Source organism: Dermochelys coriacea, chromosome 1 (genome assembly GCF_009764565.3).
Source record: "Dermochelys coriacea isolate rDerCor1 chromosome 1, rDerCor1.pri.v4, whole genome shotgun sequence".
In the NCBI taxonomy this organism is placed as follows: domain Eukaryota; kingdom Metazoa; phylum Chordata; order Testudines; family Dermochelyidae; genus Dermochelys; species Dermochelys coriacea.
This window is the reverse complement of record NC_050068.2, coordinates 338,577,628-338,605,408: the sequence shown is the minus strand read 5'-3', so window position 1 is coordinate 338,605,408 and position 27,781 is coordinate 338,577,628. Positions and strand designations below refer to the sequence as shown.

At 40.7% G+C, this 27,781-nt stretch overlaps 1 protein-coding gene across 6 annotated transcripts in view; it reads right to left on the bottom strand.

Annotated features, from left to right (window-relative positions):
* BEND7 (BEN domain containing 7) overlaps positions 1 to 26,285 on the bottom strand; it is a 67,784-nt gene extending 41,499 nt beyond the window's left edge. For 2 of the 6 annotated variants that reach the window (XM_043498303.1, XM_043498308.1), the window contains exons 1-5: positions 25,766 to 26,170; positions 21,507 to 21,590; positions 14,322 to 14,621; positions 7,382 to 7,504; positions 3,744 to 4,024 (exon numbers count right to left, since the gene is read on the bottom strand). In XM_043498303.1, coding sequence (XP_043354238.1) covers positions 3,744 to 4,024; positions 7,382 to 7,504; positions 14,322 to 14,621; positions 21,507 to 21,590; positions 25,766 to 25,826 — 849 coding nt within the window. In that variant the 5' untranslated portion in view covers positions 25,827 to 26,170. Of the gene's footprint in view, positions 1 to 3,743; positions 4,025 to 7,381; positions 7,505 to 14,321; positions 14,622 to 21,506; positions 22,079 to 22,280; positions 24,295 to 25,765 lie in introns of those variants that run through there. The other 4 variants (XM_038409585.2, XM_038409595.2, XM_043498328.1 and 1 more) reach the window with 4 other exon arrangements.
* Between the last annotated feature and the right edge of the window lie 1,496 nt (positions 26,286 to 27,781).

Here is a 27,781-nt window from a genome sequence, read left to right as displayed (position 1 = left end):
GGATACCTTGCAATATGTAATTACAGGTAGGGCCCAGAAGGTCAGCACCAGAACAATGTCATTTGGAAAAGCCTTTTAAAATAGGGTTTATATGACCCTTTAGTGGATCTGATTCACTCCCATGAGCACGGGGAGTACAATCTGCATCTTTCTGCACTAATGGAGTTCACTCATGGGGCACCAAAAAACAGATATGTTCCCAGGGAGGACAGGTGGTTGTATGGCAACCATCTTCCAGTAGGGTACTGGCTTTAAGTTCTATTCAAAGCTCCACAGGAAGTCAAGTCAGTAGGACCTCGCAGTGCAAGGACAACTCGTGTGTGTGAAAGATGGCAGAAACTGAGTGAATGATTGCTCCCAAATTCTGTGTTGGCTTGTGAATCACTCTCTTTCTCTAATAAATTTCTCTAATAAATGCTCTAATAAATTTGTTAGTCTCTAAGGTGCCATAAGTACTCCTTTTCTTTTTGCGAATACAGACTAACACGGCTGCTTCTCTGAAAACTCTCTTTCTTGTTAGCATGTAGCCTGAGTGCATCCTTAGAATATGATGACATTAAATTAACATCTTATTATAGCAAAAAGAAATTGTGGTAAATCATATAGCTAAATGACACCGCCAGAAGAAAAGGAGGAAAATATCACTACCTTGTATTTCCTACACAGCTAGACTCTCTTATTAAGCACTTTTAGGTCCAACATTTCCCATAGGTCTCTGAGAGGGTCCCCACCTCACAATACACATTGGGCATGAACAATGTGGATTTTTGTGCAATTACACATTTTGGGCAGGTTTGCTCAAGCAACGTTTTGTTTTATTAATGCAAACGTCCACCTGCAAATACTATGGGTATGTTTTAAAAGATGCATACACAGGCATAAGTGGTAGCGTGTACAGGGCTATGCTGCAGGAGAGCTTCTCTCACCCACATAGCTACTGCTGCTTGTTGGGGGTGGTTTAATTATGTTGACGAGAGAGCTCTCTCCCATCAGCGTAGAGGGCTACAGAAGAGATCTTACAGCAGCGCAAGTGCATCAGTACAGCTATGCCACTGTAAGCTTTCTAGTGTAGACATAGATTTCTAAGGCTATGTCTACACGTACAAGCTTACAGCGGCATATGTTATGCCGTGTTATGCCGATGAGACAGAACTCTCCTGTTGACATAATAAAAGCAGCTCATCAATCAGCAGTAGCTATAACACTGTGCACACAATTGTTTAGGCCAGCAAAACTTATGTCGCTGAGGGGGGGGATTTTTTTCAAACCTATGAGCGACAAAAGTTTTGCCAACGTAAGATATTGTGTAGATATTGTCTAACAAGATCCCAGTGATGCAAGGAGGAAATGCCAAAAACAAATTTAATTAATACTGCTGTGAATTACCTGTGGAAAACACCTGTGCATCGGGGGAGAGGGAAGAGAGAGAACAGAGTCAATGTAATGTTAGTTTAGGCTTTTTAAAATAAATTAATCAATTTGTACCTCAGACACATAAATTGAAGGTAAAATGCTGATTTATCACTGCATTCCTTTAGTAGCAAATTATTCTTCAATCAAAGGCAATCAGTACTTAATTGAGATTTCATGGACAACTTTGAATGTGATTTATCAAATGAAATAGCTCTTGTTAGCAGATAATAATCGGGGTATAAAGAACTGGTGGGTAACTATTCATGTATCTGCAAATTATCTGCATTAATAGTAAAGCAAAGACAAGAAAGTTTAACTATAAGTAAGTGATCATTACATTTAAAAAGAGCTAATCTGGTTCATGGGCCAGATTCTGAGCTCCATTGATGTGACTCCAGGGTACCTCAACTGAAACCTTAACATTGGTTTCAGTGAAGTTATCCTTGATTTACTGCAGTCGAATGGAGATCGCTTTCTAGGCAAAGATGTAGTGAAAATAATATTGGCATTGGTTAGTAATTGTACATACAAGGCGCAATTTGTACAATTTTCCAGTGAGAGTATTTATATACTGTACTTCAAAACTGCCTTTCAGTTTTCATAGGTGCTCAGACACGATGGCCATGAGTGCAATAGAAATGCCTATAAATAAATAGAAGGGAAAGAGAAAACAATGTCCTTATGCATTCTTTTTAAAAAGTGATATTATTTAACCCATTCAAAATTTTTAGAGATTTCATTTTATTTCCACTGGTAAATATATCCACCCCCCAACCTCAGCTTTCTTCTTTTGAAAATAAAACCCATATGGTTTAAATAATAATAAAAAAATCTTGCTTATTTTCAGAACTGTCCGAAGCTGCTTTGGTGGTGGGGAAGGTTCAGATGCTGGAAACATACTGAACCAACAAGCGTGTCAGATAGCGTTTGGTAGTTCCAAACAACGGAAGCAAGATGAGGCCCAATTTTTAAGCCAAGCTTCCATTTTCAGGGTGCAAAACTGCCATCTACAAGGAACTGCAGCCAGAATAAATCACCACAGAACTAGTGTGAATGAAACGAACCCTCAAAACTGTGGACGAAATTCCACTGTGCACACAAAGCTTCCTGAAAAATTGGAGATAACCTAAAAATCAAGCCACAAGCACAGAAGTCTTATAAATGTAAATTGCATATCTGAGTCAGAAGTTACCCAATATCTACAATTGCTTCAAACATTTCTAACCACAATACTGCAACAAAAGAACCTTTGAAAAGCATTAAACTACTGTAGTTGCTATATATCGTTACACAGACTCTCTTGCATGACACTGTAATCTAATGAGTGGTGTGGCTTGCATCTATATAACTGACTTATCATGACTGCTCTTTTTTATTATTAGTTTGCACTTCTAGAAAGGTACAACATTATCTACAGGATTCTTTTCATTTACGCTCATTGATACAAAATTTAATTATGTTCTTCTAGCTCACTGTACTTAGGAAATTGGAAATTGCCTTCTCAAAATTAAAAATATATTAAAGAAATTAATGATCAGCTTATTCATCAGTGAACCTTTCAGACATCACCCATCTGATCATTAAACAAAGCCAATCAGCCACCCCTATGGTCACCAGATAGACACTTCATTAATCAAAATATACATATTAACTGAAGTAAGGAGACAATGCCACCTACAACCTTCCAATGACCCAGTCATATACTCTAATAGTTGCTAATTCTAATCCTGCAACTGGATCTGCGTGGGCAGCCTCTTGCACTCAGACAGAGCCTCACTGACTTCAACAGCAGGATCAAGGCCTTTACCTGGATACAACAGGGATGAAAGTTAAATACCCCAATCTTGCAAAGATTTACACACATACTTAAACTTTATTCATGTGAGCAGACCCTCTGAAGCCAACAGAATTACTCAAGTGTGTAAAATTAAGTAAATAAATATGTTTTTTCAGGAGCAATGCTTAAGTGTGGAATAATTACATTAGTCAAGAAAGGCTAGAGTTGTGAATTCCTTACACTGCTCCTTGCAGGGGCTCCTGGACTTACTTTGGCCCTGGATAGCATGGTAGATGGGGACTGCAAGTTTATCTTGTGGGGCAAACAGAGCTCCTGATCCCTACAGAGCACCTACAGCGTGGTTTCTATGGGATCAGGGAAAGAAAATATAAGGCTTTGGAAGCAGCACTCCCCTTTCATGACTCCAAATCCAAATCCTCACTTTTTTTGAGGTAAAGGGAACAATATAGCCTCAAGTAGACTCAACATTGATCCCTAAGTGATAGTGCTGTAAAGTTCTCTGGCATTTTATGCAACTGAAATATCAACTTACATCTGAGGAAGATGATTCAAGAATGATACCAAATCCTGAAACATGGGTCTCCGGCTTTAGAGTATGTTCAGCTGCTTGCAGGCTGGATCTTTCAGAGTTTGCTGACAGCTTCTTTTCCTTTTCTACAGTACTGGGCTTCTTATTCACAGTAATGGGCTCAAGAGTCTTTTGGGGCAATTTTTTCTTTTTATTTCTCTTTCTTGATATTGTTGACTTCTGTGCACAGATCAGGGGAATTGGAGGCTGCTGTCTGTTTTGGGTGCCAACTGAAGGGAAAGCAGATGTGAATATATTTATAGAAACACGTACACCACTGCAGGTTAAACCAAGTTATTGACTTGCTGTATTCATCCTCTGGCTAAGCAGCACTATTTACAATACAGTTTGTGCATATGAAGCATTTCTATTTTCTCAGGTTTGCATAATTAACCCTTAATTTTGAAAAAACTACTTGAACAATGATTACAGTTGTGTGAAATTGTATATCCTCTGACATTATCAAGATCTCATGGTCTTTCAACATCTTTTACTGACATAAATAAGAAAACTCTATATGCATTAGCAATCATGCTCTTTTCTAAACAAAATTGGCTCAAAAAGAACATTTAAAAACTATTTTATCAAGAATTAATAAAAAATATTTAACAGCTTAATTTCTACATTCTGGGAAACTGTTACCTGGACTTCATACCAGTTGGCTTTTTTTGAAGCCTAATGGTTCTTATTTCTCACATATATTAATATTTTACATTTATACAGCATTTTTCAAGGACACGTAAGTGCCTTACAAATTAAGGCCCTACTCCTGCAATCGGATCTGTCTGGATTGACTTTGCGCAGATGTAAAGGTCCCGCCACATGGATCAGATTGCAGAATCAGGGCTAAATAATCAGTAATCAAGCAGCTCAGGGATTGTCTACACTTGAAACACTATAGCAGCACAGCTGCAGCAGCACTTCAGTGTATACACTACCTATTCCAATGGGAGGGATCTCCCATCTCATAGACTTTAAGGCCAAAGGGACCATTGTGATCATCTAGACTGACTTCCTGCATGTCACCGGGCACAGAACCTCACCCACTCTCTCCTATAATAGACCCAAACCTCTGGCTGATTTTCTGAAGACTTCAAATCATGATTTAAAGGACTTCAAGTTACAGATAATTCGCCCTTTACTCTAGTTCAAATGAACAAGTGACCCCTACCGCACACTGCAAAGGAAGGTGAAAACCCTCCAGAGTCTCTGCCAATCTGACCTGGGGGGAAAATCCTTCCCAACCCCAAATATAGTGATCAGACCCCAAACACGTTGGTGAGACCTACCAGCCGGACACCTGGGAAAGAATTCTCTATAGTAACCCAGAGCCCTCCCCATCTAGTGTCCCATCTCCAATCACTGGAGATACTTGCTACTAGCAGCTGCAGATGGGCCACATGTCATTGTAGGCAATCTCATATCACCATCCTCTCCATAGACTTATCAAGCTCAGTCTGGAAAGTTCAGTCAGGTTTTTTGCCCCCACTGCTTCCCTTGGAAGACTGTCTCAGAACTTCACTCCTCTGATGGTTAGAAACCATAGTCTAATTTCAAACCTAAACATGTTGATGACCAGTTTATATCCATTTGTTCTTGGGCCAACATTGGCCCTTTAAGGAAACAACTCCTCACCCGCCCTTGTGTTTACCCCTCTGATGTCTTTATAGAGATCAATCATATCTCCTATCAGCATAGGTAATCCACCTCCCTAAGAGGTGGTAGCTAGATTGACAGAAGAATTCTTCCATTGATCTAGCACTGTCTACACTGGGGTTAGATTAGTTTAACTACATCACTCAAGGGTGTGGATTTTTGACACTCCAGAGCGACTGTAGCTGGGTCAATGTAACGTTTTAATGTAGAACAGGCCTTATTTTTATCCATGGGCAACTGAAAGCCCCATTGAAAATGCTACAGCTTCCAGTGAACAGCAAACTGCCATCCTCTGCGAAGGTTTCTTAATAGGAACCCCATTCACAGTGGTATTTACTTAATGGATTTTGGAGAGCTTTCTGGCAATGATTACAAGGGCTGCAATTTGTACTTTGTCATTTAAATAGGAAGGTGCTTAACTATCAGAATAAATCATTATACTTTCGTGTACACATTTGTATTTTAGGTGCTAATTCTTTTTTTTAATAATAAGAGTGCCAAACAAGTGTCTACATATCACAAACTATAAACTATTTCCCAAAGCTTTTCATCAAGAGGTCCATTAACTTACCAATTTATTTATATTACAGATACACAGCATGGAAAGAAAAACACTCCTGTTATCCTGGATTCCAGTTTTTATTGAAAAAGGTCTAGTCCTGCATTTTTATCCACAAGTCATCCTTACTGATGCAAATAATCCCCCTGAAGTCAACGTAACTACTTGTGTAAAGGATTTCTCATGTGCGTAGAGGCTGAGGACCCTCATGCTTCTTTGAAACCCGAACACCTTTACTCGCAATAGATGACATTACAATACTCATCTCATTTATCCTTAGTTCATAGTAACATTATTTCAAGTATAATAATGTATGCATACAATCACCTTCTTTGTCCTTTCAACTTCCACCACATTTCAATTAAAAGAATTCCCCTCCCCTCCAAATTCTAACTGAGAGCTGTCATAGTTCAGATGACTGCTCCTGTGTTTCCCCCTCATGGTTCACCAAGGGCACCCACTTTCAGACCTCTGGCTTCCCAGCTGTCACCTCTCTTGGGCTGAGACCTGCATTTCTCCTCCTCCTGACTGGGATATTTCAAGGCTGCACAGTTCCCTGCCTACATTGTGAATTCTCCAGCATGACAGATGGCCTAAACAGGCCTGCTTTGCCTTCTCCTCAGAGACTATGAACAGCATAACTCCTCAGAGGTAGGGAACCCATTTAAATCCCTTCTCCCCATGAGGCAGAGTGGGGAACTGAACCAGGGTCTCCCACATTCCAGGTGAATACCCCAACCACTGAGCTAAAAGTTACAAAGGAGCTGCGGCTCCTCCTCCTTCTCCCCTTGCTCCCAGGCCATGTTATGTGGAGTTAGGTAGCTGCCTAATTTATTCCCATAAGAAATAACTCGGGATGCCTAAGAGGGGTTCCTATTAGTGGACCACAAGCAGAGAGAGAGGCCTTTCTGCAGCCCAGATTTAGGAGCATATCTCCATGAGAGAGGCAGGGTTTAGGACACAAGCAGCTGGTTGTCATCTCCCCACTTAGCATGCTGGCTTTTGTGAACTGCAGTCTAAGGTACCTATCTCTCCCCATTTGTTATACAGAGAGCCTAGGTGCCTAACTCAGGCTTTGTGGCTCACACTGTTGTTCTAGTGATCTTCCAGGCATCTAAAAGTTAGGCATTGTGATGCTTAGCATAGCAACACTTAAGTCTCTTTGTGGATCCAAACCTTGGGGTCATAACGGCCTTAATGGGCTGAGTGGGCTCCTATGGCACCTAGGCACTTTTGAAAAATTGACCTCCAGGGAGCAGGGACTTGAACCCTGGTCTCCCAAGCTAGATTCTCTAACCCTGACTATTCTTCATAGTGAAAGCACTTTAGAAATATCCTGACTAAAGATATCAGACACAGATTAAAGGAGAGAGAGAGATCATGGTACCTGCTTGAATCTGCATTAACTTTCTCATGGTCTTCAGCTCTTGGAGAATGGCCTGCAAAGTTGACTGGCAATTACAGGTACAACAGTTTGGTCCCACTGATGAACTGACCCCTGGAAGTTCTCCTGAAGAAGAAGTGAAATAAAATAATAATACAATCAAAAGAGCAGGACAGGATTTCGAAGCTAACAATGTACACTATTGTGAAATTGGACCCAAGGAAAGCACAGCCAATAATTACCAAAACATTTATTTTTGGGAGGAGGGGGCCATTGGGTTTTATCCAGTTCCCAGTATATGCGCTTACATATTCAGGGGGACATGGTATTATAGGGGTTGATGAGAATTGCACAAAACTGTGAACACAATGCACTCTCACAGCAGGGCTCTCTATTGTCAGGCTAGTTCATCTCAGATAACAATAGCTCCAAATCTCATTATAAACATACGTACTTTATCATGGACAAAAAAAACCCATCTCCTAGAACAGCCCTACAAAGAATGGGTAGCGTCTGTGTAATAAAGGTTTATATTAAGAATTAAATAGGGCTACCAATTCTAAAATTTCTTGGATGCTACCTACACATGTTGCTTTACAACATGAAGAACAGAGAATGAAAATCACATCCTCTGGTCACAGAAATTACTGATGGGAAAGAACCATCGGTAAGAAAACCTACATAATCTGCTCCATCCTTCTGCCAGTACAGGTTTGTTTCCTACAGCATGTTCTCTCATGCTGTGTCCCAGAAGATAGTGTTTGCACAACTCCCCTTGGGAGATTATTCAATAATCCAATAGATTGCTTTGTCCAGAATTTCTTACTGATATTTCAGCCTCATTTTCCTTTTCTTAATTTCATTCTTTTACTTCTAGTTCTATCCCATCCTCTAAAACCCTGACCTCTGCCTCAGTCTCCAGACTGTTTTCATCTTTCACATACTTGCAGGTCTTGAAATGGGGTAGCTCCCAAAAGCTCAGAGAGCTGGTACTTTCCTAGCTAGCTGTATCTTGTGCTGGAGAATCTAAAGTTTTTGTTAAAAAAGAATTAAGTTTTTAGCTTTTAAAGGTGCAAAGAAAACCTTCAAAATACAAATAGAATGTCAACAGCTGCAAAGATATCTGTCTGAACCTGCAATCAGACATGAACTGCCCCTATTCATTTCAATGACCATTAATAATGAAGACTTACGATGATTATTTAAATTGGTAACTATTTTACTGTTTTGCAAAGCACAAAAGAAGAGGGATGATCGTATTATGAAGATCTGAACAACCTAATACAAGTCATTTCATTTTTGTACCACATGTGTGCGGACATTGGGAGAGTACCATTGTTTATTTTTTCTCTAACCTGACTAGTAGAGTTATCATGTGCCCTTTAGTTATCATTTAGCAAACTCTAAGGATGTCTACACTAGAGAGCTTACAGTGGCACAGCTGTACTGATGCAGCTGTGGCGCTGTAAGATCTCTCATGTAGCTGCTCTACACCGACAGGAGAAACCTCTCCTGTTGACATAATTAAACCATCCGCAATGAACGGCAGTAGCTATGTCAGCGAGAGAAGCTCCCCTGCTGACATACTGCTGTCCACACTGGCACTTATGTCAGTGCAACTTATGTTGCTCAGGGGAATGTCTTTTGTTCATGCCCCTGAGCCACAAGTTTTGCTGAGTGGAAGTACAGACAAGTAATTAACTCATTTAATCTTCTCTCAGAAGTCCCTCCAGCCTCAATTACTTTTGTTGCTCTTCTCAGAATTCCCTCCTATTTGTTAATAACTTTCTAGTTTCAGCTCATACCTTCTGGATCAGATCCTCAGCAAGTGTAAATTGGCACAGCTCCACTGGCGTCATCCTAATTTATAGTGAATGAGCATTTTCCACAATTCACCCAACCCCTGGGAAACTATGCCTGATGTGGCCCACCATGTTTTACCCCTCTGTTCCTTCACGTCTCTCCTAAGAGTGTCTTCTTCCAAAAGTTCTGTAAGCACTAGTCCTTCCCATAGAGAAGTACTGGCAAAACTAAGCAACTGAATCTCCCACCGTCCCACCAAAAAAATCAAAACAAAGACTGGGAATCAAAGATTAATGGAAAATTTAATTATTTAATCACACTGCTTTGTGTGACATCCCCATAGATCAGACGGGGGGGTGGGATAAGTAGTGGCAATTCTCCCAAGAGCCTCCCACTTGTGGTATCAAAGTGAAATGTCATTCACAGTAGATTGCACAGAACTTCACAATATGACCCTTCCTCTCCTTTTTTACATATTTTGATTGCCATCGGCAAAGTAATTAAGAATGCCATCATTTAAAATTCTCTCCCTGGGAATTTACTGTTACCACCACATTGCAATGAATGGGGAACCTCACACTTCCAAGACCTGCTGTTTCAGGCTCTCTGTGAATTTAGCAAACACAACTGCACCAGTTAACTTGAGTCATGTTTTATGGTTTTGTTTGCAATCTTAAAAAGGTAGCAACTTGCTTTTTTCAAATAAAAAAATAACACCACCTTCCTGAGTGGCAGTGTCAAAGCTGATGTAATTAGGTCAATGCAATGTCAGCATAGACACTGTGTTGCTTATGTCGACAGTTACTGGCTTTCAGGAGCTGTCCACAATGCCCCATACTGACAATTGATACAAGTGCTCCTAATGAGGAAGCATACCACTGACACAAGGAGCCAACTGTGCACACACAAGCAATTTAATAACTGCGGTGGCTGTATGCTGACATAAGTTAGGTCGATATAATTTTGTGATGTAGACATGGCCTTAAGGTTCTTTGAAGGGAGGAATGGGACTTTGTCTTCCCAACTGTTCACAAAATGCTCAGCATAGTGTTAGAGCTACACAAACACCACATAAGGAAGATTTTTATTTTTAGTCTTGGGGCAGATCACTCAGGGTATGCCTACATTTAAATAGCTAGAGTGGCACACAGCAACTGTAGTGCTTCAGGGCTTGTCTACACCTGAAATGCTATAGCAGCACAGCTGAACCACTGCAGCTGAGCTTCTGTGTAGACACTGCCTATACGAAAAGGAGGGGATCCCTGTTAGTGTAGGTAATCCACCTCCCTGAGAGGCAGTAGCTAGGTAGATGGAAGAATTCTTCTGTCAACCTAGAATGGCCTACATGGGGGCTTGGTCGAGGTAGCTATGTCTCTCAGGGGTGTAGATTTTTCACATCCCTGAGACATACCTATGCCTATATAAATTCCCAGTGTAGACCAGCCTTCCAAGTCCCTGAAGAGATTTCCACCAACACTCTATCAAACGACAAAACTTTTGTCATTTACAGGTACTTAAAAAAGACACCCCCCCGCTCCCCCGACAAAAGTTTTGTCGCGGCAAGTGGCAGCGTAAACAGCTCGTTGTTGGCAGGAGTGCTCTCCTGTTGACAACGCGAACCCCGCTCAGATGGGGTGGAATTATTTTGTCTGCAAAAGTGCCAACAAACAGCATTTACACTGCGTGACTTTTAGCGACACAGCCATGTCACTAGAAGCTGTGTAGTGTAGACAAAGCCTTAAGGTCAGTAGAAGATTAGGTTCAAGGCAGCTTCCAAATGTGTACGTGCTTGGTATAAAAATTCAGCACCACCACCACTCCCTGTCGCCTCTAGTAAGGTAAACAGCTATACTGGATGTCCACAAAAAGTGAGTTAGTAATATGATCAACAATAACAAAAAAAATCCCAGTCACACCCTCCCCCCGGGCTTCTCGAGGTCAACCTATCTACTCTATCTTCTTTGAACAATAAACTCCTTGGGACAGGCCCAGTCTTACTTTCTCGCTTGCATGGCATCCAGCATATTGCAGAGGCTTAGCAAATAATAAATAATATTTTAAAGTAGGTATTTTCAGATTTTGCATATTTGTCTCTAGAACGTAGAAACTTTGACTAAACAAATACTGCCAGTAAATACCTGTTCTTCTTTACTGTTACAAATGTAATACATTCCTAATGAAGGCACAGAGGCCTTGACTGAAAACCAAAGGGTCTGTTTTCCCACTGAGGCATGTGGGATTTACATTATAATTCCCATTAGCATTGATAGAAATTACCCATGTAAATCTACCATATGTATTGTAAATGGGAAAAGAGACCACCAGTATTTCAGATCAAAGCAGACTTCTGCCAACTTCATACATATTCATGAAGAGTTTTTATTTTTCTTCCATCATCTCTCTTCCAGTGAATCAGTTACAATAGTGGAGTAAGAAATGGTAGAATGGTCTCAATCATTGTTCCAAGCACAACCGTTATCATTTTTAGAGGACAAAAGCAATTCTTTTCTACTGGTTATAAATCAATTTTTAATTTTAAAAAGAGAGCAGACTTTTTATTTTTATGGAGGAGTCTTTAAAGACCCATCTCCCTCCATTCTGCAGGCAAGCCAGCATGTGAATTTGATACTGGCTTATATGACAGAAGAGACACAAATACATTGCTTGGTGGTTCTCTCTGCATAATCAGCAAGTAACCTAGAATGGTTCTCTACAAATGGATCCGCTGACAGTAAATCATGTTGGTGTAACAACATTACTACATTAACAAATTTATTCTTGAAAAGCACTTAGTACAATTCATCAAAAACAATTTGAGTGTAACCAAAAAGCAATTAAGATGGCACATTGCTGCCAGATCCTCTAAAGAAAATCAGAGAAATAAAATAAAAAAAAAATTCTAAAAAAATAATTTTGGCCCAGATTCTATAAACATTTCACTTACATGCATGAGCGTTTGCAGGATTGGGATGTTAAGCCAGATCCCTGTGCCAGACAGACCTCCACTAAAATCGGTGGGCATTAAATGAGCAGAGGAATCTGCCCATCCTGGTCAGCTTGTAGAATTAATGCCTTAAGGCCTGACCTAATCAAAGCTCCCACTGCCTTCAGCGGTGCAGGATCAGGCCCTTGCTTTGTAATTATGCTTGTTATTTCTTTCCTTTGGTTACAATAATCCCTGCACCCCCTTCACCTTCTTCTTCCACTCTTGTCTGTGCTGTCTTCTACACTTGGAATTCCCACCCTCTCCCCTTGTGCAGGGCACTCATCCTTCATTCATTCAAATCTCTCCTTAATAAACAAAACCCTGTGAGGCCCATAAACCCTAAATACAGACTAACACAGCTGCTACTCTGAAACCTAAATTACTGTATCTCTAAAATATACTGTCACACTAAAACAAAAATTCCACAAAACCTGAGTTACTGTAACATCTTCTGGATCTCTCAATACATGTTTCAGAGTAGCAGCCGTGTTAGTCTGTATCCACAAAAAGAAAATAAGTACTTGTGGCACCTTAGAGACTAACAAATTTATTTTAGCATAAGCTTTCGTGAGCTACAGCTTCAATCTCTCTGGTCACTCGCTTACAGACCTAAAAGTCGCAATTCTTCAACAAAAAGAACTTCAAAAACAGACTCCAATGAGAGACTGCTGAATTGGAATTAATTTGCAAACTGGACACCATTAAATTAGGCTTGAATAAAGACTGGGAGTGGATGTGTCATTACACAGAGTAAAACTATTTCCCCATGTTTATTCCCCTCTCCCCCCCACTGTTCCTCACACGTTCTTGTCAACTGCTGGAAATGGCCACCTTGATTATCACTACAAAAGGTGTGCGTTTTTTTTCTCTCCTGCTGGTAATAGCTCACCTTACCTGATCACTCTCTTTACAGTGTGTACGGTAACTCCTACTGTTTCATGTTCTCTGTGTATATAAAATCTCCCCACTGTATTTTCCACTGCATGCATCCGATGAAGTGAGCTGTAGCTCACGAAAGCTTATGCTCAAATACATTCGTTAGTCTCCAAGGTGCCACAAGTACTCCTTTTCTTTTTGCCAATACATGTGAGTCCAATCATTGTCTATACAGGGATATAGTCAATCCAGGAGGACTGAAACCTAAGCTTCTGAGTGCACGGATAGTACTTTCTCTTGTACAGCATAGGGAATAACAACAGTCATCATTTTTGCATCTGCTACAAATGATGAATACATGTGTGTCCTTATAAGACACACAACAGATATCATTCTATGCAATTATTAATATCTCTGGGGACAACTTCAATTTAGTTGACAATGTTTTTGGATAGAAGCTCACAATTGCCATTTAAAATGTTGATAAACAAGATATCAGAATTGAGGCAGGTTTTATATTAGAAATTCGGAATTTAGGTTGAATGTCAGGGAAATTTCTTGGACAGAAAGATCTAGCAGATTACGGAAGAATCTCCCAAGGGAGTAGAGAAAGCTCATTTGTGACATTTACAGCACTAAGAAAAAATACATTTAAGAGCACTGGAACATCCACCTCAGAGAACAAGCCTACATTGGAAGTGGGACGGACAACATGCTCTAGATTCCATCACAATTTATCCCTAATGGTCTCATAAGAACAAAAGCCTACATGTGCATGTGCCCTGTGTTGAAAAAACTGGCATTTTAGATCATGGCTACAATGGTATTTCATATCTGGAGGTAAAAAGTAATTTAAGCCCGATTCTGCCACCCTTACCGACGCAGAGTTGGATTTTGCTCCACAAGCAGTCCTCTGATCTCATTGTGCTACTGACTTCATTGTGCTACTCAGTGTGAGTATGAGTGACAGAACCTGGCCCTTAGGGAGCTATGAATTCAGTAACAATGGTTTTAATAAGCACAGAAATAAATTCTATAGAATAAAATATTAATATTATGCCCTACCACTAGGAATCCACTTTAAAACTTAAGTCCTACGGGAGCAGCATGCACCAGGCCCACACCCACAGTCTTTTAAAGTGACAACTATATTTAATGTTGTTAATTATGAAGTATCATTTATCAATAATTTATTTATACATACTATAATTATCTGAACATAGGTACATATTTAGTATAGTAAAAAATGGTATTTGGAATATCTAATCTAGATCATACCATTGGATCCTACAGTTCTTGTTTCATTTTGGAAGCTTTTAGACCGAGTCCCATATTGCCCTGAAAAATGGCTAGTTTGAGGTGACACTTCATTCCATGCACCATTCTGAGAAGGATGGAGGCTCCCCTGGGAGTCTGCCAGGGCAGTCAGGCGCTGGGCCCATGCTATATCTAAATCCTGGGGTTCTTCCTTCAGTTTTTCTCCTTCTTTGCCAACTCGCTGATAGATTCTTCCAGTGCTGTCATTCAGTAATCTTCTCATCCCTGTAATTTGTTTTTTAATTTCCCGGCTTTCATCTCCTAATGAAAACAGAGCCACAGTTATCAGTGTAAATTAGCAAAAATGGTAATGGATAGAGATTAGTGATTTTAGATGCCAGTAAGAGTTTCTAGCTGCTGGACTACAAAGCAACGAATAAATAAAAATAAAAGACATACTCGAGTGGTAGTTACGTATTGTGCCATGCTTTAATACACAGCAGTATTAAAGCAGTAGTTGGGATATCCATGGTTAAAAAACCCTCTCATCTTGGCTTTCCTAATACTGTTTTTAAATACTGTACTCTTACATATACCATACCATGGTTTTTAAAACTCTTACGTATACCATACCATGGAATTTGGTTTGCTGTTTTCTGCTGAAGGAAACAACAATGGGTACAGTTGTTTCAAATACACTATCTTTTTATGAGCCTAATCCTATTCAGACATTGACATCAATGGGAGTTTCATCTGAGTTAAAGGGTGCAGGATCAGACTGTAAAGAGAGGAGCCAGATACCTATTAAGGGATAGACCCATCTCCCATTGACATCAACAACATAGCTCCCATTGACTTTAACGGGAAAAGGATCAGCCCCCTGGTCCACAGAATTTCATAATAATGGGATACATAGAAATAAATTAAAAAACAGCTAATATCTGTACAACCGTATATAGCCAAACTTCTGGCTGCCTTAAAATGCAGATTATATAAGAAGAAAATAGAAAATATAAGTACAAGAAAAATGTAACTGTTTCAAATAAATTCAGCACATTTAAATAATAACAATTACATACTTTAATGCTCTCAGCACCGTTTAAGTATTAATTTTATGTATGAAACTACTGATTGCACAATGAATATATATGTTTGGGGCAGATGATAGCTATTTTGCTCATTAAAGTAGGCATTATATTTCATTAGTAATAAGGAAATATTCAAAACTACTTCTGAAATATGAAGCTTCTATTTTTTACTGGTAATAGGAAAAAAAATCAAACGGCATAAGCAAGAGGAATAATGAAGATCAAGGAACTGATCAAATCAATCCTCCTCTTAGAATACATTTAAGACGGTGCTACTTGGCATCATCTGTTCTTTAGAAAAGATTTCAATTTCCATTCTTACATACCACCCCCAAAATAAAACATTTTCAGGAAAAATAGCTGTAAAAAACAGATTTTGAGAAAAAATGTGTAATGGCTCCACTTCAGCAAGGTCCTTAAACACATGCACAACTTCAGGAATGTAAATAGCCAGTCTCATCAACTTCAATGAGACTATCCATGAAAATTAGGCTGATGTGATGCCTAAAATAATTTGATAACTGTTAGACAGTTGAGAGCACAGCACATCATGTTGACCAACATGGTCTCATTGTTTCCTTGTACTCCCCCGTCTGTATCCATTTGCTGTCTCTTGTCTTATAGACTGTAAGATCTTTGGGGGTAGGGACTGTCTTTTTGTTGTGTCTATACAACATATTCTGGGGCGAATTCTGTGCCACTGCACAATGCAGAATTTTGCAGAAATTAACGTTGTGCGTGCAGAATTTCCTTTCCCCCACAGAAATGGGATGCAGTGCTGCTAGCCACTACTAGAGGCTACTGGACTCGACAGAGCCCAGCTTGCACATAGAAGACACTGCTGGGGGGAGGGAGAGGGAGCTAGAGGGTTCCTGGCAGCTGTAGTTTCCAGCGTATTCTGAGGGAAGGAGAAGGCAGCATGCAGGAAACTGTGCAAGCCTGGGACTGAGCATCAGGCTGTTTCTCCCTCTTGGATCCCGGGCTCTGTGGAGGGGAGGGGGACGGGTGTCTGGGTAAAGGGGGCGTCGGAGCTGGGCTCTGGGGAGGAGGGGGTTCGGGTATATTGGCTGGGGGTGGGGGCTAGCAACAGGTAGGCTCTGGAAGGGAGGAGTTGTGGGTGTCTGGCCCCCTGGCTGGGCTCGGAGGGACAGAGGGGAACGTGGCAGAGAAACAGGAACTGGGTTGTCATAGGGGTTTCTTTAACTCTCTACTCCCGGGGGAATTTTTGTGAGCGTCTGTATTGTTGATAGGTATTCTGAAATAAATTACCAAAATAATTGACACTGGCATGATTATGTAGTGTTATTTTGACAAATAAAATTTGCAAAATTTTAAAATATTGTGTGCAGAATTTTTAAATTTCTGGTGCAGAAATTTTAATTTTTTGGCCCAGATTGCCCGCAGGAGTAACAACACTTAGCGCAGTGGGGTCCTGCTCCATGACTGTGGCTCCTAGGTGATACAACAATACAAATAATAGCACCTATGTGCTTTGGTACCTTGCTGAACTGGAGCCTATTTTTTTTTTAAACTAATACACAATATGGGTCTGTAATTGTGCATCCTGCAACCCCAGTGTGCCCATGGGGCCAGCTATGTTGAAGGAGAGCTCTGGTCTTCAGTGGAGAATAAACATGGGAGGACAGCTGCAAAAATCTATCTCCCATCTGACTTGGCTTCAACATTGCCATGGCTGGCTCTGCTCCACTGCAGAGCTGTGAGTAAAAGTGGCAAAATCTAGCCCTATTTTAATATATCACAAGCATTTTTCAAGAGAAATGCACATAACCAAGGTGTATGACAAAATATACTTATTATTTCTAGTTCAACTATAACTCTTTTATGCCAAAATGTAACTAATTTATAATTTTCAAGTGGCCTAACTTCAAGCTGTTTTAATAAAGTTCAGATACTACTTATTCTGAGGAATGGATGTGCTCTCTTTAAAATAACGTTAAACTGTTTCCTTAATGAGTGAGAATTTGTGTACAGAATTTACAATACTGCTTTGAGAATCATCAAAATACTTCAAATTAAAACAGGTACAAACTGAATTCTCCCACTGACAAATGCAGGTGTGCTTCCAGGTGCTAAATATTTAACTGTATTAAGTAACAACAGTGTATTTATAGCAACTTGGATTAATGAAACATCACTGGTAATGTTGTAATGTAATGCCTAAACCCCTACTTCACCAGTATGTTTTCACTATTTTTCTTTACTGTTATACTTTACCTGTATGTAGTATGTTATCTAAATGCAGGTCACTGTGTACTTCTCATATAGATTAATTTCATGGGCTGTCTTTATCACAGTGTTACATAGAACTATGTAATTTTTCTACCCCACACTGTGAAAAAAAATTATATGATTATATGTAGTAGCTAAGAAATGGTATGTTATCATGAAATGAAAATCTCTACTGAGATTACACGTTCATCCTTTGCTTTGGCATTTCCTGACAGAGTGCATAAATTAAACAAATAATCTTAATGTTCTCTTAGCACAGCTTTTTAATTTAACGTCCCATTTTTTATTTTAAATAAAAAGTAGGAAATATTTTAAAAATATAGTCAGTTTTACCTTTTACTTTACACAGCTTCAAAGTTTTGCTGAATTACAAATAACTGCAAGACAGCATTCAAGTTCTTCTATTCAGAACATCACCAGAATGCTGCCTTCCTGGACAAAGGCCAGCAAAACTCAGCTGCCGTATTTGAAGAATTTACACGGACCAATTCAAAGCACTTCAGGGGACCAGGGAGTTTAAAGCACACAACTACACACATGTGCATGCGCAGTGCATCCTTTCTTACGTGCATCTGTAATGAGCCAGCCAAAACTATCATACTCAGGCTATATGCTTTACAAACACTTGGTCAAAAGAAAGTGAATTTCTCCTGGCACAAAAACATGCAACCCTCCTCTGCAAGGACTATTTCCACACCAAAACACAACTTTCAAACTCCAGCTGTTTCTGCTGTAATCCTCTTCAGACTTCACCAGATTATGGTTTTGAAGTACAGGCAATTATGAAGGCCAGTCAGTAGAAAAAGTGGGAATAGGACTGCCATCCTCATGCCTCCCTGCTCTGTGCACATTTCCCTAGATTAAGGAAGTATTTTGGCTGAGAAAGCAGAGGCAGGAAGGGGACTCTTTTTATCAGATCATAGGTTTTCCAAAATAATTGAAAAGTTGTCCTGGCTGTTTTGTAGCTATCTGGTATTAGCCATTTCACTTTATAGCTAAATTATGAACATCTGGTATAACAACATTCCTTCATTGTACACTTTGGCTCCAGTCCTGCAAGGACATGGGCCAACCCCTCAGCCCATGTGGAACCCCAGTGAAGTTAACAAAGGTCCACATGGGTGCAGACATCCAGCTCAGCAGAGCAATTTACAGGATCAGGTTCTTAGGGTCAGATCCTCCATCAGTGTGAGTTTTGCTATTAACTTCAACAGGAGCAGGAGTTAGCCCTGGATGAGCTTAGCAAAGGGGGAAAAAAGTACCCTTTACTGTGTGTACTTGGTGTAAGATTTCTAAAAGATTATAATCAGTCAGATCAAGAACATTTTCCTCTGGAGCAGGACTACTGTACTTTCATGCTACATTACAATGAATTTTTTAAAATGAAAAAGTGTACTTCAAATCCACCCCCCACTAGGAATGTTAGGAACCATTAAGACAAGGATAGATAATAAGACAGAAAATATAATATTTCCTCTATATAAATCCATGGTACATCCACACCCTGAATACTGTGTGAAGATGCGGTCGCCTCATCTCAAAAAAGATATATTAGAATTGGAAAAGGTTCAGAAAAGGGCAACAAAAATGATTAGGGGTATGGAACAGCTTCCATATGAGGAGATATTAATAAGACTGGGACTTTCATCTTAGAAAAGAGACAACTAAGGGGGAATATGACTGAGGTCTATAAAATCATGACTGGTGTAGAGAAAGTAAATAAGGACGTGTTATTATAACACAAGAACTAGGGGGTCACCAAATGAAATAAATAGGCAGCAGGTTTAAAACAAACAAAAGGAAGTATTTTTTCACACACCGCACATTCAGTCTGTGGAACCCTTTGCCAGAGGATGTTGTGAAGGCCAAGACGATAACAGTTCAAAAAAGAACTGGGTAAGTTCACAGAGGATAGGTCCATCAATGGCTATTAGCCAGGATGGGCAGGGATGGTGTCCCTAGCCTCTGTTTGCAAAAAGCTGGGAATGGGTGACAGGGAATGGATGACTTGATGATTACCTGTTCTGTTCACTCCCTCTGGGGCACCTGGCACTGGCCACTGTCAGAAGACAGGATACTGGGCTAGGTGGACCTCTGGTCTGACCCAGTATGGTCATTCTTATGTTCTTATTTGAAAACACAGCTATATAAAAGAAACCCTTTTGCAAGTTTAACTATACAGTAGTAGCTGCTGACAAAAAATCATACTTGGATATAATTCTATTAAAACTAACAAGTAACTTCATAGACTTATGTAACGTCAACTTTTTCTGTATGAATAAATTGTGGAAGATATTATTCCTGGAACAGAATATATTCTTGGAATTACTGAGTAATTTATGCACTGTTCCACCGTTCCAAGTACACATTATTTATTTTATCATGACAAAATAAAGATATTAATCTGCTGACTTCTATTTTAACAATGTGAAATGCTGTAAAATGCACAGACACCTGCATTACAGTACATTTCAGTTCCACTTTATATCAGCCATAAACATCTCTGTTTTGGACACCTCTTCAAAACAAATGCAAACAGCATACTGTATGTGGCATTCGATTTTATGAAACTATAAAAGTTCTTCACTGTTAATTACACAGACAAATGTCTCATCACACATTTGGCTACCAAGATAATAATTAGTTTTCCACATTAACCTTTCAAACATAAAGCATGAATTTCAAGTCAAAAGCACTGTAAAAAGACTCAGATAGGAGGTACCTTACATTATACTTTAACATTTTTGTGAAGATAATAAAACACAAAGACTGAAGAAAGGAAATTATGTATGCAATCAACTTTTTAAAAGCCATTGTGTCTATATGTAACAGTACTGTCTGCATGATACAGTAGTACAATCCTCTCAAGGACTTGCATGCTCATCTCTGAGCTAACATTTTTGTGCTAAAACAGACATGCTGTCAGTATCTGCCAGACAGTTATGGGGCTTTACTGATTCAAACATCAGACCCAGAGCCTGAGCCTGACAACCTTTACTCATATGAATTTAATGGGACTATTCAGGATCAGAGATACTGGATTTGCTTTCAAATGCACCTCTCATTGATGTCAACTGAAAGACTCATATTGACTTCACTGGGAGGTGGATCAGGCCTTAATGAGGTGATGTCTTGAGTATCTTCAAGTCCTGCTGAAGTCCATGGGTTAAGACACTTAGCTCTTTGCTGCAGAGGCTCAGAACCTCTCAAGATCAGACTCTAGATAAGACAGGAGTGGAAATGTAAAAGGAAGAGTACACAGCCACAAAAATGATGAGCAGTTCAGTGATAATCAGTTCTATCAAGCTGTAGTTAAGGCAGACTATATATTACATTTCTGTTTTCTTTACACATTTTTGACTGTTGATTTAATTCAATTTTGCGATGGCAGTATTAGCAGCCAGGCTACAGAGGTGAAAGGACATTACATTAAGACATTACATTAATCCTCTGTCCCACCCAGGGCAGAAGCAACACCAAACAAACAGCAGCTTCCTGGAAATTGAAATTCTGTTACCCAGATGTCAAAGATGTAATACCCCAATTACACAAACTATTGCCAGTGAAGCATGCCAGTGAATATGCAATGTAAATGGGGTGAACAGAGAGCTGCAAAACTGCCCAGTCAGCATCTGGCCCTGAGAGTGAATGATAATTAGCACTCTGTGTAGACTCTAATAAACATTTATGTCTGAAACTACAACTTTTAGCAATGTTAATAAAGGATATATTGGCAATCTGTAAAATAAAAAGGTCTTGAAGAGAATGTCATATTAAGCAATGGCATACAACTCCTGTCTTTACACTGTCCCCTAATTGCAAATGGCTATGCTGTGTTGCTCATAAATTAATCAACACAAGAACATACCTAAAAAAACCGACTGTGTTTCTTTGGTCTCCCCATTAACATCATTGCTGTAGTCAGAGATCTTGTATACCTCATGATGATAATCTGGAATGAAAAAGAATAAAAAAAATTAGAACTCAAGTGATCTGGAAAAAATGAACACTGAACACATTGCTACAGCTTTATTACATCATTTATCAATAAATCTGCAGTTTATTCCATGTACATCAAATTAACCACAGAAAATGTGCTCTGTATCAGCACTCCCTAAAAAACTTTGCACAAACTGAAGAGAAATGAAATATTTCACAGATTTTAGGGACAAGCTACGTCTGGCTTATATTACTATGTTCATTTTCACAGTAAATTATTTCACCAGATGCCTATTATCTGGATTCTTGCCTTACAGATGGAATGCAAATGTATAATGTAAATGAAAACTTTACCCTCTTATAGGCCAAGGGAAACTTTCACACTTTATCTCAAAAGAAAATTAGTGATATACATTATGGATAAATTTTTAGTTCTGTGCCATGATCCTGTGCTGCTGATGTCATTTGGCCATTGAATTCCTATGGGACCTGATTTGGGTACTATATATGGATAAAAAGAAAAGGAGTACTTGTAGCACCTTACAGACTAACAAATTTATTTGAGCATAAGCTTTCGTGAGCTACAGCTCACTTCATCGGATGCATTTAGCTTATGCTCAAATAAATTTGTTAGTCTCTAAGGTGCCACAAGTACTCCTTTTCTTTTTGTGAATACAGACTAACATGGCTGCTACTCTGAAACCTATATATGGATATTGACTCATGGCAATTGATTTCTACAGCTAACACTGATTTTCTATTTCAAATGAAATGCAACTTGGATAAACAGTCTGAGCTCTGACCACAAGTGTGCATTTAGTAAAAACAACTACACTCTTTACATGCACACAAGAAGAGAGTAGCATTTACAACAGGGAATACTGGAGAGAGCAAACCAGGATTCTATTTCTGACTCTGCTACTGACAAACCTGACAGTGACCGTGACCTCGTGACTGTGTGACCGTGCGAAAATCACTTTGGACTGAATAATAAGGTACTAAGTAGCTCTTGTGAGATGTTGCGCACACTCAGTTCCTACTGACTTTAATGAGACTTGAGCATACTCAGCACCTCACCAGGACCGGTTTCTTTAATTCCAGATGTCTCAGTTTCTCCCTTTGTAAAGTGGTTTTTATAACATTCACTTGCTTCATAAAGATGTTGTGAGGTTTCCTTAATTAATGTGTGGGAAAGTGCTTTGAGATATTCAGAAAAATGGCACAACAGAAGCGAGGAGTATTATGTTCACTCTTTTTATGAGATAGGCACCTGCCTCTCTGACAAATTAATCAGGTCCAGAATTTAAAGATCCCCTAATATACGAACTCTATTGTTACTTATTATTTGTAAAGCACTACTTTAGTGTGACTACCTCAAAAAAAATAAAATAAAAAAATAAAAAAAAGACTCTCTCTCCTGCAGCAAACCAAAATCACACATAATACAGCAACATGACAGACAGACAGAAGGGCTGTAAGGGAAGGATGAGGACTGTGAACGTAAGGAAGGAAAGGTGAAGAAGTGAGTGATGATAGGGAAGTCAGAAGAAATGGGGTTTGGTTTTGGTTTTTTTGGATGGGGGCAGGCAGATGGATGAAGGAGAATTAAGTTGCACAGCACATGAAACCAAAGATAAAGTTCCAGGTACACAGGTGGGAAAAGGTAGAGTCTTTTTTGTGAGAATTATAAAAAAAGAGGATTTACCAGAATCTGATACATTATTCATTTTTTCCCTATATTTTTATACCTCCTGATGAAGATTGTCAAAATCTGGGCAAAAGTGTGTAACAGTGCTTAAGAACTATAGTGAGGGGCAGATTCATAATGCTCAGAGAAACAGATTGCATGCTATCTCTATAAAATTTCCCCTGTGTCTTCAGTTACATATGGGACCCTTCACTGTTCCTTAACTGTTGTATGACAGGTTTCAGAGTAGCAAATAAATTTGTTGAATGACAGTTTCTGCATTTCGCCTAGAGGTGGTTGCATTGGAGGTATACACAATCTTATGTACACAGTAGTCTGAATTAGTTCATTATGATGATAAAGTGCTTTGAGATTTCTTGGGATGAGAGAGGCTACAGTATTCAGTAAACATGACAATAGTTTACATAATATAAGTCAATATAACAGTGGGTGTCTGCCTTAGTCCTTTCTTCTGCCTGTAATGTCGTAGACCAGGGCCTATGAAATCCCTATCAATTTCCTCACAGTAAACACTAAACTATGACATTACTGAATGACTCAAGCAGGAAGCACCAGCTGAGTAGCAGGGACACCTATTTATACATAATTATCTTGGTAATCAACTTGCATAGGAAATGGGGTGGGGGGGGGGAAGCAAGCTGAATCTTACTTTGTTAAAATACAATTTTTATCTTCTCCATTCTCCCAGAATCAAAATACAACTTTTTCAGAAATTGTGTTTAGTGTGGTTGTTCTCTTTAAATTTCTATAACCAGAAGGGTTCTCAGACAAACCAAAAATAGCTAAGAATTCACGAGTGAAAGTTAGTTCTCTCTGAAATAAAGTTAAAAGTATTATTCAAAAAATTATTAATCTACATTACAAATGACATCTTGAGACGGAATGTTTGTAAAATAATAATTTACTTTTGACTATTTGTGTTATTCTTCACATCTTACAGTTTTCTCAACTTGGAAATACAAACAACTAATCAGTTTCATTTTCAGATCCTCATACTAGCACAATTCAGCAAGGCTTATATTATAAGCAATAAGAAAAGGAGTACTTGTGGCACCTTAGAGACTAACAAATTTATTAGAGCATAAGCTTTCGTGAGCTACAGCTCACTTCATCGGATGCATTCGAAAGCTTATGCTCTAATAAATTTGTTAGTCTCTAAGGTGCCACAAGTACTCCTTTTCTTTTTGCGAATACAGACTAACACGGCTGCTACTCTGAAACCTGTGATTATAAGCAATGCAAGAGAATATATAATTGTAAAAAAAACCTGTTTCGTTTGGAACATTAAACCCCAAATACATTTCTACTGGCAACATGTTTGCAAATGCTTGTTTTTTACAAAACCTACAGTAATTTTTTGGCCAATTTTGACCTGACAGTATTCCTTTAGATTAAAAAATGATGTTATGTGCAATGCTCAAGATTCTACTGCAATGGTAAAATGAAAATATTTAATTGTTCAATATTTCCTCAAAGTGAGGTTATTTTCATTGTTTAATTCCTTTGCTTCCCGTTTGTTTTCATTTAACGTTGACTGAAGAGGGATGCCTAAATATACTAAGTGCAGAACCGTCACATACCAAAAAAAAAAAAAAAAATTGTGACATTACACCAAAGAAGTCACTTGCCTTGAACTTAGCATGCAGGACACACACAGCATTCCATGGAGATATTTCAGCTCAATACTTTAAAACACGGAAGTCAAATCAATGAGAGTAAAAGATCTAATCAGCTGGAGTAGCAGTACATACCCCCACCAAAATAAAACGCTAAGGCTGTAAAGTCCACCTGTTAAAATGACCACCAGCGACTCTGTCTTATTTTTTTTAAAAGATCGAAATTGAGCGGTCTGGTTTTTTTCCGACAAAAATCCAAGTATTTTCTTAACCATCCCTTTTAAAACACCCTCTTCTTTTCGTAAAGCAAACACACACCGAGCGAACAAGTTACATGCCAGGAATTCTTCCTTTCCCATGTACAATTAATTAGCTGCGTTTATTTTATTTGAAAGGCAACCTCTATTAGGCTTTTCTTTGAAATACGTGTATGTACGCAATCAACAGGAGGGGAGGAAAAAACAAAAAAAAAAAAAAAACCCCCCACAACCCGGAGGAGTTGAATATCGAAAGGGTTCTCTGTTCCCCAAGTGCCATTATTTTGATAATTTCCTGACTCGCTTTTTTTGTTTGTTTCACAGGGGGTTACAAGGAAATCGCCATCCAACTTTGTTTTGGATCGCATCTGCTTTGGAAGCCGTGCCCCCACTGGGGAGAGGGTTTTCAAAACAGAGCCCAGGAGTTAAATAATAAACAGCAGAAGGCAGCAAGACGCTGGAGGAGACAGAGGGGAAGGGAGAAGCCCACATTTCATAACACCCTGCTCTCCTCCTCTGAGACACGTTGAGCCGAAAGTCCCTTTGAGGGGCAAATAAACAAAAAGTCACGCACCCAGCCGCCCCCCCCCCGCCAGCGCCACTTTACCTTGGTTGATCAGTTTAAAGCTTTGGGATTTCCTGCTCCTCTTCCTCTCAGTAAACTCCATGGTGTGGGCAGAAGGGAGGAGGAGGAAGAAAGGAAGGAGAAAGGGGATGGCACTGAGCGAGTGGGAGGCTGAACAGCCACCCGGCCGCAGGACCAAGGTCCGTCCCTTTAATCAGCAAAAATAAGCCGGGGCTGGGAGGTGTCAGTTCCAACTGCGGGTCGGCGGCGATCCGGGACAAGTTGGCTCCGGGCTCCCTCCTCCCCCCGCGGATCCAACCCCTAACTTTGCGGGGGGCTGCTCGCCCGGCGCGGGGGAAGCCCTCGCTGTGTGCGGGGAGCCGGCCGGGCCGCCTCCGGGAAGCGCTCCGCGGCGGGCGTGGGTCGCTACCTCAGCGGCGCCTGGGACCCCCGCTGCCACCTGCTGGGGGAAGCCGGCGCGCACCACAGCGCGCCCCGTGGTGGCTGAGGGAGCCTGGCCCGCAGGCCGCCACCCCGAGGCCGGCCCGCAGCCCCACGCCACGCCGAGGCGGCGGCGGCGGCGGGCCCCAAGGGAGCGCTTTCAGCCTCATGCGAGGGAACGGAGAGGGCGGCGAGGGGATCCTGCGCCAGCCGCTCCTCTGCCGGCCCGGGAATGGGGGCGGATCGGGGGTCTGGTTGTCGGAGGGGGAGGGGAACGCAGGGGCGGCGCCATTTTGTGCCCCCGTCCCCGGTGCCGTCCCCTCAGGCGCACGGGCTGGCTCCCGCGACGGCCTCCTAGAGCCGCGGGCTGCTCCCTTGAGGGAGGCGCGGGCGGGGACCCCGCAGGGCGCTCGGGGGCGAGCCAGCTCCTCTGCTGCTCCCGAATCAAGGGGCGACATCAAGGCAGGCGGGTGGCCTCGCCCCCCTGGCCCCGGGGCTGCGTCCCCGCCGGGCCTGGAGCCCGCTTCTCTCCACAGGCCTGGCGTGCTGCCTGCTGGGGCCAAATCCCACCCTCCTGGCCCGCAGACATTGCTGGGGGGGGGGGGGGAGCCGTGGCCTGCAGTGGAGCTTCCCTGGGGAGCAACGCAAAGGGGGTGGGGCCCAGAGAGGAAGAGGCAGACTCTGCCCTCAAGCAGCCTCCATGGGGGTGAGATCCTGCCTCCCCCGCCAGCCGCTCTCCCCCCATGGCCACAGCACTGCTCAAGGAAGGATTTGTCATGTAAGCAAAGGTCAGGCCCTGGATCAGAAAAAGGCATCGCCTTTCAGACCAGCAGCCTACACCTTGACACCAGGCTTTAATTGCAAGCAAGGAAAAAAGGTGGATGATCCTGCCTGATTTTCATTTAGGCCTGGTCTGCATGCTGTATTTGTACCAGGACAACTATTTCCGTTAGGGGTGGGATTTTTAACCAGAATAAAGAACAAGGAGTACTTGTGGCCTGTGAGACACCAACAAATTTATTTGGGCATAAGCTTTCATGGGCATCTTTCTTTAACCAGAATAGTTATACTGCTACCAGTCCTAGTGTGGATACAACTATGCCAGTATAGAGGTGCCTTATGATGACATAGCTGGATCCACACTGGGGGTTAAACCACTTTTAAGTGCCATAGACCTGGTCTACACTTCAGGGTTAGGTTGATGTAAGCTGCCTTGCGTCAAACTAGCTATGGAAGTGTTCTTCACTTAAGTTTGGCTTCTGCTGATGTAAATGCCTCTCTACACCCATTTATCAGAGTGGTAGCCGTGTTAGTCTGTATCCACAAAAACAGCGAGGAGTCCAGTGGCACCTTAAAGACTAACAAATTTATTTGGGCATATGTTTTCGTGAGTAAAAAACCCCACTTCTTCAGATGCATGGAGTGAAAATTACTGATGCAGGTATAGATATATTGACACATGAAGAGAAGGTAGTTACCTTACAAGTGGAGAACAGTGGAGATCCGCTTCCTGGACACTACAGTGCAAATAAGTGATGGTCACATAAACACTACCCAATCCCGGAAACCTACTGACCGCTATACTTACCTACGTGCCTCCAGCTTCCATCCAGGACA